At 45.6% G+C, this 22,235-nt stretch overlaps 1 protein-coding gene across 9 annotated transcripts in view; it reads left to right on the top strand.

The window, feature by feature from the left end:
• The window catches only part of Csmd2 (CUB and Sushi multiple domains 2), a 566,560-nt gene that overhangs the window by 311,398 nt on the left and 232,927 nt on the right, over positions 1-22,235 (top strand). For 8 of the 9 annotated variants that reach the window (XM_063236032.1, XM_063236031.1, XM_063236030.1 and 5 more), the window contains exons 11-13: positions 554-657; positions 1,399-1,511; positions 17,183-17,365. The exons of the other annotated variant lie outside the window; for it this stretch is intronic. In XM_063236032.1, coding sequence (XP_063092102.1) covers positions 554-657; positions 1,399-1,511; positions 17,183-17,365 — 400 coding nt within the window. The remainder of the gene's footprint in view (positions 1-553; positions 658-1,398; positions 1,512-17,182; positions 17,366-22,235) is intronic. 9 annotated transcript variants of the gene reach the window in all.

Genomic DNA, 22,235 nt, shown 5'->3' with positions numbered 1-22,235 from the left:
TTCCCAAGCATGGCATATGGCAGGTGCTTAGGACATATTTGTGGAAGGCAAACTAAAACAAATGAAGGAAGAATCTGTTGAAATCTCTTTCTAAGAACATTCATTCATTCAACAAACAAACAAAAAAGATGGAGAAAAACAGGCCTGAAAGAGGCTGGGAGAAGTTTCTATGGGTCCCTAGGGCAAGAAAGCTGAGGTTCCACATATGGCCTAAAGTACTGCCACCAACCCCATGGGGATTTCTGGGCATTAAAGCATGAAGAAAGAGTCCAATCATCTTGCATTTGGCCAGATGTGTCTGGTGTTGCTGTGACAACCTCCAGAATTGGCCAGATGTGCCATGAACATCTTCAGAGATGTAAGGGCCCCCAGAGACTTGGTTGCTTGGAAATAGTTCATACTCATGAGGTGGCACAGAAATTGCCAGTTTGTATAGGGTGATGTCACCAGCGACTTGGGGTATCAGGACACAGTGGGGAAATTTTGGCCTAGTCTCCAGGCTTTGGAGTCCTCCCAGCTCCTGCCAGTGACTAACCCTGTCCTCTCTCCCTAGGTGATCAAGCTGGCATTTGAGGAGTTCGATTTAGAGAGGGGCTATGACACCCTGACGGTTGGGGACGGTGGGCAAGATGGGGACCAGAAGACAGTTCTCTACATGTAAGTGAAGTCCTGAGCTTTGTCCAGAGGCCAGGACAACAAGGGACCTTTGTTGGGTGTGGTGGTATAGGGTTTCTAAGTCCTACCTGATTCTATCTGGTCATGTGAGGACAGTGTCTTTTGACACTCCTGGTATCAGTGACAAGCCCTTCACCTCTTTCCAATAGTCAAAGGGAACTGAGCACTGACCAAATCCTCATGGGGATTCACATGAAAAGTGGCCAGAATGAGCTATCCCTTAGGGGAAAATAGAGGGTTTTTTATGCAATTTAGAGCCTTCCATGGGTTATCTACACCTCTGCAGACCCTGTTTCTCCACCCAGTAGTGTTTAGTCCTAGCCACACCCATCCAAGGCTGTGTTTCCTTCCCTGAGGTTCAGAACTCTCTAAAACGTGGATGGCTTTAGAGAACAGGGATCATACAGACATGGTGACCTATTTCCTAATCCAAGAATGGTCAGTATGATGTGGTCAAGGGAGTCAAGGGAGAAGACAGTATCAGATGTCCATGAATTCTGATAGGCTGGGCCTTTGCTTTGGGGAGCCTTTAAGTTCTCCTCTGCCCACCAAAGTAGACTGACAAGAGAGCAAGAATATCCTGGGCAGTGTATGTGACCCAGCTGCAGAGACAAGCAGTTATCGGAGTGGCCCTTGATATCCCCCAAGCTCTTGCAGTCAGGCTGGCACTCTCCATGAGTGCCACGGTAACAGGCATGCCTCTAACCATCTCTTCCCTAACAGTCTAACAGGTAATTCGGTCCCAGACCTCATCGTCAGTACCAACCATCAAATGTGGCTCCTTTTCCAGACAGATGGCAGTGGCAGCTCTCTGGGATTCAAGGCTTCTTATGAAGGTAACTGCTCTTGGGAACCCAATGAACTTACCCTGGGAGTAAGAGACTTGGGGTCTGGACTTAAAGCCCTGGGTTCAAGTCCTGATTTAGCTCTGTAGTAACTTCCTTTCCACAGGCATGTTCTTCTCAATTCTCTAAAGCCCTGGTTCCTTCTTTGATCAGTAAGCCCCTATGTTGTTTTGAAGATCATCTGGGATAAATCTCTTAAAATACCAGGCACCAAGTACTAGGCAAATGCATCATCAGTTCCACGCTCAATTCATCCCTGGCTCAGGCAGATTTTTAGGAGGTCCTATAAACTTGCTGAGTCTCACTTATTGTTACAGTCTTTGTGGTAGTCAGTAGCTTCTCAGGCTATACTGTTTGGGTGTTGTGCAGTTCATGAGTGACTCTGCATAGGACTAAGGACAGACACACTGACAAACCACTGACCTGAGGAGATTGCAGACAAAAGTCTTCATCTCGTTAGAAACAGAAATTAAAGGGACTGCAAACACTAGGTCCAAGACACATCTCTGCCATCACCCTTCTGTGTACTCCCAAACTTCCTGTTGGCCAATGAAAGCTGATGCCCATGCCCATAAAAAAGGAAGGCAAAGTCATTTCCATTTCCTAAGTAGTTGTTAAGCCCTGTTATATACTAGACACTAACCCAGCACTAGGACTGCAAATGTACCACATCTAGGCCTTTCCTGGGTGGTTTCCTTTCTAGAAATAAAGCAAGATGGCAGCCCACACAGCCAGTGGGAGAAGAGGGAAGGGAGCAAGAATACTTTATCAAGGGCATAGGCCTAAAATGACCCGATGGCTACTAAAGAGATATGAGGCAGGGTACAGAGGCCGGAAGATACATACACCTTCTCTCCCCACCCAAGGTCTCCCTATAATAGTATCCAAACTGTTTCTAAACCAGGTGCCCAGGAGGTGTTATGGCTGACTTGACAGACTGCCACAATTGGGTGGCTCAAAACAATTGAAATATATTCTCACTTTGTCTGGAGGTCAGAGGTCTGACATTCTGGTAACAGCAGAAGGAGTCTGGGTAGCAGAATTCCTTGTCTCTTCATGGCTTCTGGTAGTAGCTGTCAGTCCTTGGCATTCCCTGGTTTGTAGCTACGTCTTTAATCTCTGCCTTTGCCACCACACACATTTTTGTCTCTCTCTTCTCTAGTAAGTACACCAGCATATGTGATTAAGAACTTGCCCTACTCCATTAGGTCTTATTCTAACTTTATTACACATGTAATTTCCAAGTAAGGTCACCTCTGTAGATACCAGTTGTTAGCACTTTAACGTGTCTGTAACAAAAGGACAGGCTGTATTCTCTATGCTAACACTGCCACACCACAGTGTCCCCTAGGGTAGAGATGAATGTTGCACTAAGCCACACTCTTAGCCATGTGTCTAAGTGGAGCAGAACCACAGAGGATACAGTGATGACAAGAGCTGAGTGCAGATCCTTGTTCTGTCACTTTACAGCCTATGGCAGGTCATGAATCTTTCTGGGGCTCTGTTTCCTTCCTCATCTATCAATTGGAGGTGATGACATATTCTAAGTCACAGGGAACTCCACGAAGACTGTTACATAATAAGTGTGAAAATAAGAAATGCTGGAAATTGCAAAACAATAAGTAACTGAGTGAGTTTATCCATCATTAAAGGAAGAGATGGTATAAAGTGATATATAAGCAGCTGTAGGGCCATGGAAAGAGCCTCAGGCAGAAATCAAGAGTTCTTGATTTAGGTCCTAGTACTGTCCTTCACCACTTTGAAAATGGGACAAATTTGGAAGCAAAGTTTCTAGGTTTTCCCCACTGCTGAAAGTCCACGTATATTTAGCAGTGAGTATTCTCAGGGGTGAGGAGGAATAACCTTGTGTCATCAGCATGCCCTTGATATGTCCTAGTTTGACCAACCGTTTGGGTAAGGTACAAATGACTTGAGCCTGAAAGAAGGGATGATCAGCAGACAGAATGAGCAAAGGTCTGGGGAAAACAGAGCTATTGGCAAATTTAGCAAGATACAATAAAATACAGATAAATATATTTTTAAAAATTAGGTACCAGAATTTATCTACCTGGTATCTACAGATGTGACATTTATCTACCTTGTATCTATAGATGTGACCTTATTTGAAATTACATTTAGGGAGTTAGTTGTGCTTTATTCTACCCTGGTCAAACTCCAAAAACCATACTTCCATGTAGGGCCCTCAGCTTGAGATAGATAAGGAAAGGATTTAAGCCTATCTCTGTGAGAAATGTTTGTGACCCCTGAATGTTTATCTGAAGGGAAAGAAGGCAGACTCAGGAAACTGGAGAGCTATGTCCAAATATTTGAAGGGTTGTCATACACGAGGGAGGAATTTGGGCTTTTTGATATGGCTTTATTGGTGAAGAAAGGGATATAATATTTGTTGAGGGCCTACTATGTGCTAGAAGCTTTATGTTCATTATCTCAGAGTTTCAAAGCATGTCATGAAAAGATGGGGGTAGCCCCAGGAATGGCTCTGGCATAGGGGATACCTAGCAGGGAGGGCTCTGGCCCTGTCTCTATTTCTTTCTCCTTTTCTGTCTTTTACTTCTCATAGGCCTTATTTTATGACAGAATTCATAGTAAAACACTGGTTTGAAGATCACTGCTTCATCTCATGCGATGTTAGCAGCCATGCAATAGCTGCTATTTTATAGATGATGCATCTGAGACTCAGAGAGGTAGAAGTGACCTGCCTGAGATCACATAAGAGCCAGGTTCCTCTTGGCTTTAAAAGCTTATCATTTTCTCTCTATAGCAGGAACCTCCAAAAACTACAGAATTTGAATTCTATATGGAATCTTTATAGAAGCCAAAACTTTGCCCTAATCAAATGCAAAATATATCATAAACCTGGATTCCATATCACTGGAGTTGGAGTTTTTGTTCATTCATTCCACTCAAGATTAAGACCTGCTATGTGCCCCGTACAATACTGAGCACTGAGATCATAATAGCAAGCCACCAAGACATGGCTAGAAATTATGTTATGCTGGTCAGAGACATGGTATCAGCAGGACTCCTTCTTGGGCTTGGGAAAAATTAGGAAAGGCATTCTGGTATTGAGAGACCTTGCTAACCCTCCTGGCTATGTCTATCCAGAAGCAGCAGGTTCCATGAAGATAAAGCAGACTCAAATTGAACCAGCCTGGGGGAAATCCCACCATGATCCTAGCTGTGTGACCGACCATGGGGAAGTGACATGTTCTCTATGAGCCTCAATTTTACCACTCATAAAGCAGAGATAATAACACCAGCCTTAGGACATTTATCTGCCAGTGAAGTGAGGTCATAAAAAGCTCTTTACACAATTCCTTGATACGGAGATGCTGCCTTCCCTTTGCAAGTTCACCAAAGTCCCTCTGTACTCGAACCTTCTACGTTCCTTGTCCTCCAGGCCAGGTTCGGTATGCTTCCTGTGGCTGTGCTGGTGACAGTAGCCCCTGCCTGGTTCAGATCCCCACTTCACTGGGGCACTCCAATGGGGCTCTTGCTCCTGGACTGGCTGAGCAACGTAGAGGCTCACTGTGTTGTGCAGTGGGGCGAGGAAGCCAAATGCAGCTCACAGAAGCATTTAAGCTTTGTCCAGGGGGGAAAACCTGAGAAGGTTCACTTGAGAAAACTCACTTCTTTCTTCTTGTCCCTTTCACCATGACTTTTTATTTAAAGGGCGAAACCCATCCTTCTTAACCCTTAATGATAAACAGCACCCTACACTGTACCAAGATGGTGGGTCAAAGTCCTCTAGGGCTCAAATGTGACTCCTTTCTCACTCCAATGCGTGATTCCGCACCACTCCTGGCTGCCCCTGCATACCCAGTGTGGCTTCTCACTGCCCCTTTCCCAGCTGTGTCCCCAGCCTTCATCCTACTGAGCTGGGTAACTTCTGCAGTTGATTGCATCTACTCCCATGGCTCGAGCTACAACATGAACTCTCATGACTTCTACATCTGTCAGCATCAGAATTGCTACCTACCACTGTGTTCATGGGCTCCTCCCAAATCTCTCAAACCAACCCATCTGTCCTAGCCAGCCACAGAGTAGTTGATTTAAACAACAGACATTTACATTTTCTCACAGTCATGGGGGCCAGGGGTGTAAGATTAAGGTTTTGGTCAATTTGGCCTCTGGGGAGGACTCTCTTCTTGGCCTGCAGATGGCTACTTTCTCATCATGGCTCTGAACAGTCTTCCTCAGGAAGAAGTAAGCTCTGTGGTTTTTTTTCTTTGTATAAAAACATAATCCTGTCAGTCCAGCCTCTATCCTTATAAACTCATTTGACCCTAATTGGCCCCTTTTTGGCCCCATCATTTTGGCCCCATCTCCAAATACATGTATTCTCATTAGGGGTTAAAATGCTCCAATATATAAATTTTGGAGGACATATTCAATTCATAACAACACCCAAAACTATGCTTATCGCTCCACCCCACTGGCCTGGCCCCTTCACCTTAGCTGTATCCCATTCTTGAGAAAGAGCACTGCTGTCTGCTCCATTGTCCAACCCCTTCTCACCTCTCCCTGGCTCACAAGTTCCATGTTCTGTTTGTCACTGAGCCCCTGCCTTGTCCCTCTTCCACTGTCCTCACAGATAGCACAAGCCCCCTACCTGGTATGCACCCCACCCCTCCACCCACCACATGGCTCACAGCGAGTTTCCCAAAATCCACATCTTGCACAGTGATCTCCTACTTAAAAAAAAGACTTCGATGACAGTGTCTTATGAACTTCAGGGTGAGATAGCAATCTTTCATGTGCTTTTCCAAGTACTCCATGATAATAATTCCAAACAAGCTCTGGTCCCTAGGATTCCATTCAAAGCGGAGATCAGTTTGCTAATCTCTCCAGTCCTGACAGGCCAGGCCCATTCCTGCACAGAGCATATGTTCAAAAAACTTTACAGAATTAAATTGCAGTGACTTTGGACAGGCACAATCAGAGACCTCTGCAGCACCCTCAGTGTCTTTTTGGCCCACTTAGCCACCTCCCCATGCTCAGTTACCAACAGCCTATCCCTGTCATCCCAAGAAGACAAACCCAACTCACAGTCTGGCTTTTCCAGGGAGCCATGGGCCAATGGCTCCTCACTGAGGAGCCTCAGTTTCCTCATCTGTGAAGAGGGGCTGGTAACTGATCAGCTTGTCAGTGTTTTCCTGGAGACCCAGGGTACCAAAGCTCCCAATAGTGGACCCAGCACTTAGGAAGTACTAGGTTGAAAACTTCTCCCTTCTTTTACCTCCACAGGCCTACAACTCTTCCAGTCAGCATCACCACCCAAAAATTTACTCTTACTTCTTTTCTTTTTATTTTATTTTTATTTTTTTGTACCAGGGATTGAACTCATGACCTCATACTTGCCAGGCAGGTGCTTAAGCCACTGAGCTAAATCCTCGGCCCTCACTCTTACTTCTAACTCCATCTTGCTCCTCTCTTTCTCCAAGTCCCTACAGAATTCCATACCTGATAGATATTTTGACAGCTGAGATGCAGATGTCCTGCAGAATGGCATGAGACATTGAAGGGCAGGGGCCTCTCGCCTCCAACACTCCCCACCCTTCCCTGGCATAGCTGGCCCTATCGTCAATACGCCCTGTGCCCCAATTCAGGCAAAGAGATGCTATCTTGGAACAGGCAGGTGGCTCTGCAGCATCATCCCTCCCCCCTCATTAAAAGCTTCAGCCCCTGTGGGAAAACTGGGGCATTGGCTTCCCGGAAAATTTTGAAGTTCTGCTTGTCACAATCCCAGATTGGGCTGGAGGAGGGGATTCAGGATCTGTCAATATCTGAGCACTCAGAGCCTAGAAACTCAGTCTCCCTCCATGGGGGCGGCCAGCTGTGGGAAATGCATTCATAGTTGCAATTGCTTTGCTTCCCAGTAGAACAAGAAATATTTAAGGAACAGGCAATTAGCACTTACCAGAAACATTATAAAATTACACACAACTTGCTAACAAGTTTTCACATCAATCTGGAAGTCTCCTGGCTTCCTAACTGGAGCCTGGAATCTGGCAGTCTGACGCCCAATCTAGGAGGCTGGTCCAGGGGAGGACAGAGAAGGGACACTGCCCCCAGAGAAGTAGGACCATGTAGATGATACACAAAGGGCGCTTGCTCAACAGACCAGGGACTCAAGTTAGAAATGATGTCCGCTGTTGACCCAGTATTTTCTAAGGTTCTGTGATGTGTTGCAGTCACTGTTCAGGATACTGGGGCTGTAAGGGCAAGACTGTCGCTGCCTTCCCCTGATTTAAAGTCTGTTTTCACCAGCGAAGTGTAAGTGCTAGAAGAGTGGGAGAAAAGCTAGCCTAGATTGAGGGCATCATAGAAGGCTCCCTGAAGGAGCTAATGGTGGGACCTGACACTTGCTTGGAAAACGAGATGATAGACATCCCCAAGAAAGGGGGATGTACTCTGAAAGCTGACGTGTGGAGAGGGTTGAGGCTCTAAACATTGGGAGCACGTAAGTAGAAGAGATCAATACTTGCTCTCTGCAGACGAGGTCCACATCCCCTTTGCTAGCACAAAACTCTGGCAGTGGGTGTAAGTGAGTCTCTTGAAAGAGATGGAGCTGGAGCCAGGCTTGAAAGGAAGCCAAGGCAGCAGCTAGGCGCCATGTACTGCACTCCCTTTCGGACGCTGGCTCTCTTCTGGCCAGATGTCAAGCGCGTGGCCATGTCCGCCTCTCATCTGCTATTTTCAGCACAACTCTACTCTTCCTAATTCTTTAAGTGGGGGCTCAAACATTCTGACTCTGGCTGCAAATAACACCAGGCATGTTTCTAACGCATTCACTGGGTTTTCCTGATGTTCTTCAAGGTTTTCCAGAAGGTGGGGATCAAAATTTAACTAGGTAGGAGCAGCAGCTACCCTGTCTCAGATCTAATGGGTAAGTTTGTTCTGGCCTGTAGGGGCTGGGCCAGCAAAAGGCTGAGGATGCTTCAGCACTGAAATTCAGAGTGTAACTTGTTAGTGAGATCTGCTTTAAATTCTTAGGCTTTTGCAAATGATAAGCTTGTTTGCGGCTAATGCAGACAGTGTGGAAGCAACCTAAATACTCCTCATGTCCATATTTACCACTGTTTCTGAGCCTCCTCCAGCCGACTTGTGACTGTGTTGTGCAGGAAAGAGAAAGAAAGTGAAGAACATCAGCCCTTCAGCTATCCATGCCTTCCTCCCATTCATGACAAGCATGTGCACAGACATGTGAAAGTCCCAGAGTTGCACATATAGATGCACAATCTCTCACCTCCTGGTATCTTCACTCTCATCAGAAAAAGAAAAGTAGAGTAAGAGATGGTTCTAAGGATATCCAGGAGATCCAGCCATGCCCAGTGTGTCATCTCTGTGCACTTAATATGTCCTGGTCAGTTTCTAGAAGTTTCTGCTGACTGAATAGTGGATCTGGTGTATGTAAAACACTGGGATTAGTTCCAGAGATACAAAGAAGAGAAAGAATGCAAGAGCTGACACCCTGCAGGTTAAAGTTGGCCAAATAGCCATTCATTTCACATACCCTTTATGGCTCTTCCTTAGAGCATCTCTCTATCATCACTCAAACTTCCTGCTGCAGTGAACTTTTCACTCTTCTCCAGATACTGTACACTTATCTTACCATCCTTTTCTCCACCCTCTCTTCCTCTTCCCTGTAACACTTGCTGTGTGCCCTCTTTGTATCCTGCAATCTTCCATAAGCTGGGATACAGACATTTCAGAACCTCCATTCTGGGACCTTGAGAAAGTTACTATTTACCAGTGAAAAGTGCATATCCAAAGCACTGCTAGAGAAAAAACAACCAAGGGGCAGGAGCCAGAGAGAATGTGCTCCTGGTTCTGCCTCAGCAATCCCAGGAAGCGCCCAGATTGGGAGCCACTCACACTGACACTGAAAGATGATTCTTTGGGAGGCAACTGTGGGGGTTGTTTGTTTCGGGAAGAGCATACAGCAGGTGCCTAGATCAAGCCTCAGGAGAGCCAGTGGGGCTCTGCAAACAGTGGTGATGACAGCAATAATAAAAAAAAGTCTCCAGTTACATGCCATATGCTGGATATTTTGTCCCATACACATAAACCCATTTGATCCTTACAACAACCCTAAGAGGGGGTGTTATTATTACCATTTCTATATTGCAGATGACAAAACTAAGGCTCCAAAAGTATAATGAATGTGTTGTGGGTCTAAGGGAGTTAGTGTTGGAGCCAGGATTTAGACCCAGGACTTTGTGATCTCAGAGTTCTGGCTCATCACTATTGTACTATTTCACGTCGCTACAGGTCCCTCAGTTTGTGGCATACAAATCTCAAGGCTAGTGATAGCCAAAAACGAGTTGGGGGCTGGAGAGGGTCCCACCATGCTGAAGAGCTAAGGTTTTAGCCTGTGCATTCCAGGGAACCATGAGACAACCAATGAGCAGGGGTCAGTATGATCAGATTTCCATTTATGAGTGATCTTCTACTGCTTTGTGGAGTGTGGAATAGAGCAGAAAGGCAGGGGCAACACCAGGTCATTGCCAGCATCCAGATGGGAAATGAGGGCTGAATTCAGAAAGTGAGAGAAGAGGTGGAGAGCAGAGTGTTCAGGGTTGTTTAGAAGGAGGGAAAGGAACGAATAGAATTGGGAGTGAATCCTAGGATTCTGGTTTAGACAATCTGAGTCTGTCCAGCATTCCAGGCCTGAGGCTGGAACTGCCTCTCTATTCTCCTCCAGGTGTGATCAGGTCTATACTTTCTCCTTTCCCCTCATTATTTGCTTTGGAATTATACCCCTTCCCACCTGACTGGGCATTCTTTAGTTCAAGGGGCTGTGGGTTAAGCAGATCAGCTTGTCTAGTGTGGTATTTGGCACAGTTTCCAAGCAATCAACATTAGCTGAACTCATAATTAAACAGAATATTCTCTGTGTTCTGGGCAAAGTGCTGGGTACACAGTGATCTACCGTACATAATTGAAGCCTGCTTTTCTAGGGCTTTTCTACAGGAAGTGAGAAGACAAGAGACCAGGAGCCCTCCTGGTGGGCACCTGGGAGGGAGGGGGCCAAGGTAGGGAATCAGTTTGACCCTTACTCAATCAGATGGTAAGTGCCAGAACAAAAGATGTTTGCCCCTTTTTCCTGTCATAGTCCTAAACCTAGGACAGTACCAGAAAGTACTTGTTGAAGCAATAAACAAATAAATACAAGAGGTGATCAGTGCTATGAAGGAAAATGGAATGCCAAAACAGAAAAGAAAATGGGCACCACTGCAGATGTGTGGCCAGGGAAAACATCTGGAAGGAGGTGATGGTTTAAGCTAAAATCTATTGCGGTAGAGCTAAGCACATGAAAGAGAGGAAAGACAGTACCAAGTCAGGCTGAGTGGACCATGAAAAAATAAAGTTCCCTAGCTAGAAGGGCAGCAAACGTACCCAGGTGGGGCAGCTCCCTCCAAGCCATGTGTCCCTTACTGAAGCGCATCAAATAGCCAGTGAATTTATGGGCACACATGATGCACTTCCTTCCATACAAACATTGTCATAAAGTAGGATTCCAGTTTAGTTGGAAATTCAAAAACCTGGAGAGAAGACCAGAAGGTGGATCATTGATGATAAGGATAAAACAGCCAAGAAGGAGAAAAGCAAATATGGAAAGCCTGGTCAGGATGGAATTCTTTGCATCTTAGGATCAGTCAGCATAGGCTTCCCCTATTGCTGTTGGCAGTCAAAAGCAGACAGAGCGAGAAAGGAAAGACTTATAAAGTAGAATTATTTTAAACCAGATAACAGGAAATTGTATGTCTGATCTTTCCCTAATTCAGAATTCTGTTTATCCAACTGTAATTCTGGGTTCTAATATCAGAGTTTGTCAGCACCTCCAGGAGGCCCAAGGTCAAGAACCTGGCAGGCAGGGCGGTGGAGCTCAGAGAGCCCTCTGCAGGATGGCAAGGACCTCTATTCCCATCGAGGCTGTCAGTGGGCCTGGTAAGAAGGCCCAGGCCAACCCAGACGGTGTCAGGGGAAGAAGCTAGGCACCAGCTGTGTGTGTCCTTCTAGAAGGAACTGTCCAGCTCTCAGTCCACTGCTGTCTTTCCTCTCCCCACCTCCCAGTCTGTGTTGTTCTTCTTCTTCTTTTCTTCTTTTGTTTTTGCTTTTTTCTTTACTTACTTTTGTTTGTTGCAGTGCTGGGAATTGACCCCAGGTACCCTCCTTCCTATATTTTTTTAAAGACAATGTTTTGCTAAATTGTTAAATTGCCCAAACTGGGCACAAACTTTCAATACTCCTGCCTGTTTTCCAGAGTGCTGGATTATAGCATGCACCACTATGCCCAATGCCAGTGTGTATTCTGTAATCAGCTCACTGTCCTGTTCCAGAACCCCTTTTCAAACACATCCTAGAACCAGGCTTCCCTTGTGATTTCCATGGCACAGTGAGCCTTTCCACAGCTGGCAACTCCTCCTCCTACACCATCCATGCACGTCATATTGGAGAGATGCCTCACAGGTTCCCTCCCCACCACACCCCACCTCACCTACATGACCTTCTCCTTTGACCTTATCTGTCTTCAGCTCAGCTGATTTCTTTGACCTCTTATTCCCATCACTGTCATCTGTCTCTTTCTCTCTCCTCAGAGCCTCAAGCTTCCCCCTTTTTCAGAAGCCTCCACTCTGGCTGCAGCCAGACCTTGTCATTCAGCCCTTCTGAAATCTCAAGGTTACACATCCTGCCCTGGGGTCTTTTGTCTCTCAGCTCATCCTCTTGTCACTCCCCACTCCTGTTCATTATCCCTTCCTGGACTTCTTGAAAGACTCTGGCTCTTTTCACTTCTTTTCTTCTAGACCTAAGCCTCTTGGCTGCTGCTTGGTTGTATTTTGTATTTTAAGTAGTACCCAAAGCCCTCACACTGAGCTACATCGCCCAACCCTTTTTATGTTTTATTTTGAGACAGGATCTCATTAGGTCACTAAGTTACCCAAACTGGGCTCAAACTCACCATCTTCCTGCCTCAGCCTCCTAAAGTCCTCAGATTACAACTGTTTGATCCTTTTCATGTTCAGCTACAGGCACAGTAGCCTTGGTTCCTTTCCCCAATGTCCTTCCATTTCTCCAAGCCCAGCCCCAAGCCCAATCTCTCCTGTGGTCCCTTTCTCTGGGTCTTTATGAACCAAGTTTCTGAGCACAAGTGTGACAAGATACCCAGCCCTGTGAGCTGGCTTCCCTACCTGTGACTTATCGCCACCTTTGGTGCCTACGGGTGCATGGCCATCCATCTAGCCTTAGTCTGATGTTCTGCAGAGTCACAGAACTGTCGACATCCAATCCTTGTCCCCATGACTGGTGCCTCACCTTTACCAATGATCTTCTCCTAATGCTCCATTTAGAAAATAGAGCCTGTGTCATACAGGGCCTCCTGCCTGCCTCCCTGCCTAAAAACTCACTGCCAGCACTTTCCTGTTCAGTCCTGTTGGAAGAGAATTAGTCCTCCTAGTCACTAAGGTCAGTCCTCCAGCATGCTCAGGGTCCCCTGCCCCTGCCCTCTCTGGAGCCTTGCGCCACCTTCTCCAATTCTCCACTTCTTCTCCAAATACTCAGTTAACCCCTCAGTCTCTTTCCTCCTCACCCCTTCTCTTCCCTTCCTTTCCTTTCCCCTCTCTCCTCCCATCACCTTCTCCCTCTTCCTCTCCTCTTTCTCTTCCTCTCTCTCCCTCTCCTTCCTTCTGTCTCTCTTTCTTCTCTCTCCACCTCTCTTTTTCCTCCCTTTCTTTGCTCATCTCTGGCATTTAAATGTGGTCACATTTTTTAAAAATATTTTTAACCGCTGTCCTCATGTCTTTTTCCTTTTCTACCTTTGGGTAGTGGCTTCATGATGACACTCAGTCTAATACTTTCAGCATCAAGAGTAGCCTCCGTGGATAACCTGCTTTTGGGTCCTACCTACAGTTCCCTACAGCATTGAGCCTGTTGACCTTCTCAAAAGTCCCTCTTCTCTAAGCCTCTGTGACTCCCATTCCTCCAGGACTGTAGTCTACTGTGCAGCTGCTCTCCTAATGTCTTGTCTTGAACTCACACCTCTTCTTACCCTCCTTGGGTGGTCTCATTCTTCTGTGGTTTCTTTTACCATCAGTTAGCTGAGTTCTAGATTCTCTATTTCTAGACCAGAAACCCAAGACTGATGTTTCACCTTAAGATTGATGTAGCCACCTTGTACTAGAAAACTCCCATTGGAGATTCCACCACAACTCAAAATTCAGCGTGACCTAGTGGTGAGCCTCCATTCAGCCCTGCTTCTCCTTCTGCATTCTCATCCCGGAGAAGCCATTGCTTGTGCCCAGGCCAAACCTTTGAGGCCTGGTGGAGTACTCCCCTCTGCTCCTCCAGCCTTCTCACTGATGACACAGCCTGTGACTCCCTCCTCCCAGGTCTTTCTACCTCTCCCATTTCTGCATGTGCACCATCCAGGATGCCATCAAAACATCTCCCAGACAGTTGCAAGCCTTCCACTAGAGTGGAGATTCTAGAGATTCTAGGCCAGGATGGGGCTTAGATTTCCCTGGGTCTCTTCTGTGTTCTCAGGCCCCAGCACAGTGGCTTCCACTCAGTGGGCACTCACAGGCTTGGTGGGTGATGGAATGCTCTCCCTTCCTCAGGGGAAGCCACCCCCAGACTATTCTCCAGGCAGTGACCATAAGGATCTTTCTCCCATACAAAATACCAAATGCCTAATAGAATGAAGTCCTTTATTGTTTCTCCATTTCCTATATGGAAAGTTCAATGTGTTTAGCAGATTGCAAAGGCCCTTTCCTGGTTAGTCCTGCCTGCTGGTGCCTTTTCTAACTTTCCTAGCCTCATCTCTCATCGCCTTGTAGAAGTGCTTAGACTTGCAGAAAGCAGTGCAACACAGAGATTAGGAGCATAGGAACCATGCAGACCACTTCTGAGTCTCAAATCCACCACTTCCTAGCTCCGTGGCCCTGCATAATTACCTGATGTCTCTGTGCCTCAGTTCTATCAGGATTGCTGCTCAGGTGCAGTGAGTCAATATATGTCAAGTACTGTGTTTCCAGGCAGTAGTGCTAGAATTCTCATATAACTAGAAGTCAGTTCTGAGAAGAAGTATTAGGTAGTTATTGGCACACTGATATTTTGTACGCCTATAAACAGCCTTATCTCTGGGACCTGGCCTCGATTTTTTCCCGTCACCTGGACCGCCCTTCCTCCCTCTTCTCACCTGCACATCTTTCTCTTTGCTGGCTCCTCCTCAGCTCAGACTTCACCTCCTCCAAGAAGCCCTCCTAGACCCAGGGCTGGGACTCAGCAGAGCTGAGAGAGACATTCTCCTTGGGCACAAAATTTTAACAGTGGTGCCAAAAACTCAGTAATTAAGATACGTAATATTTTAATGCAGTATTTTACAAATCAAGATTACTGCAAAATATTCCTGATTTTAAAAAATGGGTAAGTGGTACGGTAAGTTATTGAAGTGTAAGATCAGAGCCAGTCTTCATTTTAAATATTGGTGTTTTTCTTTGTTGTGGGCTGGATTTGTATGCATCAGTTGTAATTTTCTAAAGGGATTTTCTTAAAAAGCAATATTGCCTGAAGATTTAGTTGCCTTGATTACTGAGTCCTCGGTGCTCCTAAAAACTTGTGTGCTCACAAAATTTTAACTGGATTCAGTTAGATGCTTCTGTAAGCTTCCATAGCATAACTCACCTGTGTTCTAAATACCTGTTTTGCTGTCTGTTCACTCCTTGATGACAGAGACCATATGCAGACTTCAAATGGCTTGTACTGGGCTGGTGCAGAGTTAGGTACTCACTTCATGCCTACGATTACACTGTGGGCAGGAGAAGTGTGGTCGCTGTGGGCAGGGCTGTGTGTACACAAAGGGAGACTGGCAGATTCCTTCTTCCCCCTGAGGACACTTGTTCTCTTCACCCCATCACAGCTTTAGGCTAGCTGCTGAGGCAGGACAGACAGCATTCCACACATGCATGTCTTCTGCAATCTAAGTGAGACTTCACTGGAAACTTTAAATCTGTCTTCGGTTCTCTTCTTAAATGCTGAGAAACTTCCATCAGGCTTCAAATGCCTACAGTGACAGAACTTGCATGCCAGACACTTAAATTCCAGAAAGCACTATGAGGGTATCAGGAGAAGGAGAGCCCTGATGCTTACTTTCCAGGTTAACTTGTCATAAGGGCTCCTTCTTCCTTCCCTTCAGATCTTGGGGCTCTGGAACCTGGACTCAAGGGACCACATTCTCCAGAATGCTTCCCTTACCCCCAACCCTGAGCATGCAAAGGCCAGTTGCAAAAGCAGGCTTAGACACAGCCTCAGCAGGTATGTGTGTATAGACAGGGAGGTCAAAGGGACACATGAGATGAGAGATTGGAGGACTGAGTTTACTTGAGCTTCAAAGGACCTTTGATTGAGATCACACACACACACACACACACACACACACACACACACACTTATCCTGCACCCCACCCTCAGCAGAGGACATGAGGTTCTGGTTTTCAAGGTAACATAAATATGATAGTCAAGAGGTTCTCTCTATGTGGTGAAGCCATCAGCTACCCTGATTCACTCACAGAAATCCCCCAGAAGGAAATATTTCCAGAACCACCCCTACCATGGCTACATACAGCAATTTCTAGTACCATGGCTTCTGACAACCCATAAATGTGTCTGTAGGAAAAAGATGTCCAGCATACTCCATTGATGACCCTGAGTCCTCCTTTACAAATCTCAGAACTCTTACAATCTCACTTCACCACTGAGCACCTCCTTCATGACTTCCTCTTTTTTCTTTTTAAAATTTATTTTCTGTAGTGTTAGGGATTTAACCCAGGGCCTCATGAGTGCTAGGCAAGTGTTCTGCCACTGAGCTACTTCCAGTTCCTGTCTTTCCTGTAGGAAGCCCTCCCCCTGGTAAGATTTCCACCTTCATCTCTTGCAGTCTGAAGCACAAGACAGGTGGAAGTTGGGGTTACCAGGACAGACCTCTTCCTGGGTTTTAGCTAACTCCTGTGAGTTGTCCATCATACCCGAGCTGTCTCAGGGACCCCACTTCAAGGCTAGCTCACCATTGTTGGCTCAACTGGGCTTTAAAAGTGCTCTCAACAAGTTGTTTCATTTTGCCTGTTACTATCTCAAACTACATTTTAAAAAGACTTCCACAGCACTTCTGTAACAGAAGGCAGCAAGTATTGATCACCACCAAATCTCCAGGTTGTGACAATGCCAGCCGCCTCTTCACCTGCCTTTGCTGCTCTGGAGTAGCTTGCATTTATGCTGCCTCCAAGGACAAGAGTGATTAGATGCAGGGTCAGGTTTACTCAGGAAGTCTTCAAAGTCTGGGCCTTATCAGCCCCTAGAATAAGTAACCTACTAAGAATGAAAATCCAAAAATAAGCAAGTGTGTGGACCAAAATCACAGACATGTGTCAGCTGAAGGGCACTTTGTTCACCAATGCTGTGTTCAAACATGAATCTCACCCCCAATAAGCATGTTAAATGTATACCTATGTGGCTCAGAGAGCTGACTCATGGCAAGGGGTTGGGGTAGGGGTTGGTAGTAAAAGATGCATGGTAGATCTACAACTTCAAAAGGGATATCAAGTCACCTATTGTCTCTGTTTTCTCATCTTCCTGTCTTTCAGAGATCGAGCAGGGCAGCTGTGGCGACCCCGGCATCCCTGCCTATGGCCGGAGGGAAGGTTCCCGTTTTCGCCATGGTGACACGCTCACGTTTGAGTGCCAACCCGCCTTTGAGCTGGTGGGGCAGAAGGCAATCACATGCCAAAAGAATAACCAGTGGTCAGCTAAGAAGCCAGGCTGTGTGTGTAAGTGAGTGGGAGGCAGCACCACAGAGTCTCCACCAAGAGTCAGAGGCCATGTCCTAGCCAGCCCAGGGTCCTATCCTTGGGCACATTGCAGGGTGTGCCAACAGCTTCACTCTGCTTGGTTTCTTCTGTTCCTCAGGATGTTGCTGGCTGGGCCCTTGTTTCTGGCAGTAATGTAGGCTACAACATTGAGAACGATTGCCCTTGACCTTTGGGGACCTTGTACCTTCCATGGTGATCCTTAAGAGCAAAGAAGAGCCATGGGCATGGGTCACAAGGCTCAGATCCAGACACTTCCTCCTCACCTTCATTACTGCCACTGCCACTGTAGAGTCCACTGGGGCTCTAGGGACCTGCATGTCTGAACACTGGTCCATACTAACCTTCCAGCGCTATGGGACACCACACTTGCGGTATATGCATATCCTACAGTTACTCTCTCTTGCCGTCTCTTGTCGGATTTAGAGGGGTAAGGGCTCCAGCGGTCTTTGGATTGTTGATCTTTGAGGGAGGCCTTGGAGTTGATCCAATAGAGAAGGCCTTCTTCCTTCCTCCTTCTTGGACAGGTTGGCCATACTTTGCGGCGCAAATGGTACTGGAAGTCTTACAAGTGTGAGGGGCTGTGGATGGCAGGGGAGGCCAGGCAGGATCTCTGTCCAGAAGATTCCAGCTTCTCTGGGTTGTTGCTTTGTCTTCCAATCCTCATCACTCCACCTCCTCCAGTTCTTGCAATGTGCTTCTCTCAGGGAAAGGCAGGCAGCCTGACTCTGTGGTCCTTCACTTACTTTGGTGGGCTGCTCAAGGCCTCTGCATTCTGCATACTAGATAATGATAGGCCTATGGGGCCAAGGGAAGAGTAGTCTTGGAGTCTTGTCAGCTTCTCTATGATGATGAGAGTTTGGGGCATATGAGCTGGTAAGTTGGGTCATAATACAGTGATTATACTTTTCAAGTGAAAAAATACTACTGTGTCTGTAAAGACATTTTTGATGACTCATAAGTTGATTTATGTAAAAGTCTTCAGAGGTTTAAAGATCAAATCACTCTTAAATTCACATTGAATAAGTCAGCCTTATTGAAAAAATCGAAATGCATGGTATCTTCCTACTTCTGCTCCTCTGTGAGGTTGGAAAATGATGATCATCAATGTTATCCCTTAGCATGCTGGGTGCCACAGGATGGGAGGAACAGGGAATGTTCTCCTGGGACCCCCTCAAGACATCAAGAACAAAGGGTCTGACTGTGGTAGACACCTAGCCCAGGCAGGAGTGAACAGAGCAGGACTCTGCAGACATTGGCTGGAGACAAGCTTGAGAAGGCAAAGCTATAGATGGAGTCCCCAGTAAATTTCTGAAAGTCATCTAGATAAAGGAAGACAGAACCAGAATAGGGCTGGGTTTCCAGGTTTGGGAGCTGGTAGGACTGAAGCTCGAAGGACCAGGACAAATTCCCTGTCCCCACAAGCTGAGAAATGGGGGAGGGCAAGGAGGAACATGCCATCTGGGAACCATCACTCATGTGAATTTACTAGGCCCTCTGCCTCTTAGGAGTCATCTTAGGACATTTTCTAAAACTTTCACTAAGAGCAGAAGACCTTGAAGTGCAGCTCAGCAGGCCTTGTATTCCAGGAGCAGGGCTGACAGCCTACAGTAAGCTGGACGTTATTTGCAAATAGATGACAAAAAAGGGGAATGGAGCTGTCCCTGCAAATACAGTTTGGTGAGGTCTGTGGTTTCCAACAAGAATGAGGGGCTTGGGGCTTGTTGATAAGAACTCTGAAGCAGGTGCTGTAGGCCTGGTATGGTATTTCTGCTGGACAATTCTGGGATAGAGGAGGGTGACATTCCCAAGCATTTCTATCACTCAACCGTGTCTGGATATCTTTGGGTATAATAGAGCACAGCTTGAATCTCAAAGATGCTGGCTTCAGTGGAGGAGGCCAGAAAGAATCAACTATCCTTATGCCTCTGTACCACCTAGCAAGGTCACATTCATACCCCGTGAATGCAAGAGGTGGCCATCTGTCCGCTCTCTGCTGAGTACCCAGCTCCTAAGCTGATGCTGCTGGAGACCCTGGCCTTGCTGTCAAGGAGCTCACAGTCTAATCTGTAGTAGAGAAATGATGATAAGGAAAATCTGAAGCACTTAAAAACTTTGGATTCAGAGTCTGGAAATCTGATTCTTAGTCTCAGCTCAGCTTCCTAACTGTAGCCAGTATACCTAACTCAGATGATTTCCTAATTGATCCAACTGACTCCAAAAATCCTAAGCCTCTATGATGATCTTTATAGTGTAAAATAAGTGTGACATGAGAAGTCCCCACAATGAATGCTTGGAAATTACTCCATAAGTGGATTGTTACAGAGCAGGTCATTCTTTGACAGAGGGACAGCTCTGTTCCTGACTTCAGATTAACTACATCATAGTGTGAGATCAATAGAAAAGGAACGACATCCCTAAAAGTCTATAAAAGTATAAAATACTAAGCTTGTCTCTACATACACATAAAAGCACCTCTTGCAGAAACTCGCTTAAGTGTGCTAAATTTTACCACACGTGTCAAAATAAATATTAAAATTGATATTTAGCAAACAGTGTTGCTCTCTGCTTCATAAGAGTTAGAAAGAGATTGGGAAAATTATTTCAGTGGTTCAAAATTTTGAACAGTGTCTAAAACACCTAAAACAGTGTCTAAATGCACAAAACAGTGCATTTTTCTTCTCTTGAAACATTTTCCTCCCAGCAGCTTCTTACTAAGGAATTGCCCTGCTGAGACCACACAAATACAGTCTTCCTTCATGTGCCCAAACATCTTCTGTAGCAAACAGACTTCAGAACCATTTGATTGCCTTTTGAGCTGTCCTCACAGTGGTACAGGTCCAATAAACAGTCTTTTTCCATCTGGGTTTTCAGGATGATGATATATCTCGCAGTGAAAAGCATTTTGAAAGAAAAGATGGAGTCAGTTTCTTCCCTCTCACTCTGTTGGCCTCCTTGGCTAATTTGCATCTCCAGAGATCACTTCACAGAACCATCTGGAAGTAGAACTTCTTTCCATCCATTCAGCAGTATTCACTGAGTGTCTACCCTGTGCTAGGCACCAAGTGTTGGATTAAGAACTATCTATTCTCTGTCTAGGAAATCTGACAAGAGAGACCGTAGCCCAGTCCTGATACTCTTTACTCTCCCAAATCTCTGCCTGTTTAATCCTATCCTTCAAAAAAAAAAAAAAACAAATAGAGCCATTTACATGCAACCTACCTAATCATTCCTGCACCACAAATGCTACAATAGGAAGGAAGATACAAATAAATCTGAGGTTGGTTTGCACGGTACTTGATGCTTTGTTGACAGGCTAGCAGAACACTTCACACTTCATAAGGAAGCCAGGAAAGCAATTATCAGTCCATTAGCAACCACTTTCAAAAGAAATTTCAAAACAGACTTTACCAGAGATGTGCCAAGACAGCAGGAATGTTCATGCTTGCTTTCCTTTCCTTCGCCATTTTGTAAAGCACCGTAAAAAAGGTGTGAATCCTAATTGCTTGCGTCTTAATATATATGGTGCATGTGTGAAATGAGAAGGTGGGGCCTCCTAGGATAAACAGTTTAAGTTACAGATCAGCTGCTGAATCTTGAGTGGTCAGGGAGGGAGAATTTGGGTCCTTGAGTGCTAAGAAAAAATGTCACGAGGACAGAGGGTTCCAGCTGGGCTTTGAAGAGTTGGGAGCCAAAGGAAGGTGTTCCACACAGGATGCTACAGGAAATGGCCCTCTTCCAGTGTCCTCCTGTCCTTTTTCCTGAGTTCCTCCCCATCACACTGCCTTGGAGGCATATACACCAGCATGCACACATGCACACACATACACATTTGCACACATTTCTGCAGAAAGAAAGGGATTTGATCAAAAGATCATCACAAGGTTGGTCTCTCCTATGGATTGTTACTCAAATGTAGGATTCACTAATCTTGTCTATTGGTCTTTACACTCAGTCTTTTTGTGTTAAGCAGTCTGGGGTATGGCAGGCTGTTTAAGCAACACCCCTATCCTCTTCCCACTGAATGCCAATGTCATCCACCCCACACAAACCAGTTGTGACAACCAAAAACATTTCTGGAAGCTACCAAATATTCCCTGAGGGAAAACCCAGCCTCACTGAAAAACTCCTGGTATAAGATAACTTAGTCTCATCTAATATGAACACCCTTGTAGATCTGCATTTTAAATAAGGCTGTGAATGGTCTGTAGCATTATGACTATGAGAAAGTTTGGGGCAGGAGAGGATGCTAATATTTATTGAATATTTTATATTATTGAGAGATAGGAATCTTCCCTACAACTTTGCATTTATTCTCTTAGTTTATGTGAAGTCTTCAAATTATATGATGAATATTTAGATTTTTTTAAAAATTTTTTTTACAGTAAAAGGCCCATTGCCATCAATCTCCCTCAAACTGCTCTCTACTTTAAACACGTATATCCCATCTTTACCACTTTCTGAAATAATTCTGGAAGTCCTCTTTTGTGAGTATCTTTACAAGATGTGATAAAAAAAAAAAATACAATGAGTGCTACTCCCAGGACCAACCCAGTGGAACAACATGCTCATAAAACTTGCAGCATGTCCCCATCCTCCTTATCTACCACATCTGGCACCTAGTGACTTTTGACTCTCCCCCAAAGTCAAAATGGCCATGAAAGGCAAACTTTGTGAATCAATGCAGGACATCAAGGCAGCCATAACAGCACAACTAAAGACCCTCATGAAAGAGGACTTCCAGAGCTGCTTCAAAAAGAGGCAAGAATAATGAGATAAGCATGTTTAAAGAGAGAGAATTTTGAGGGGAATTAATTACAACATGACTTTT

The sequence above is a fragment of the Cavia porcellus genome, unplaced genomic scaffold (genome assembly GCF_034190915.1).
Source record: "Cavia porcellus strain 051 isolate PalLab524CR breed Dunkin Hartley unplaced genomic scaffold, mCavPor4.1 scaffold_25, whole genome shotgun sequence".
Classification (NCBI taxonomy): Eukaryota; Metazoa; Chordata; class Mammalia; order Rodentia; family Caviidae; genus Cavia; species Cavia porcellus.
This window is presented reverse-complemented; position numbering and strand designations above follow the sequence as displayed.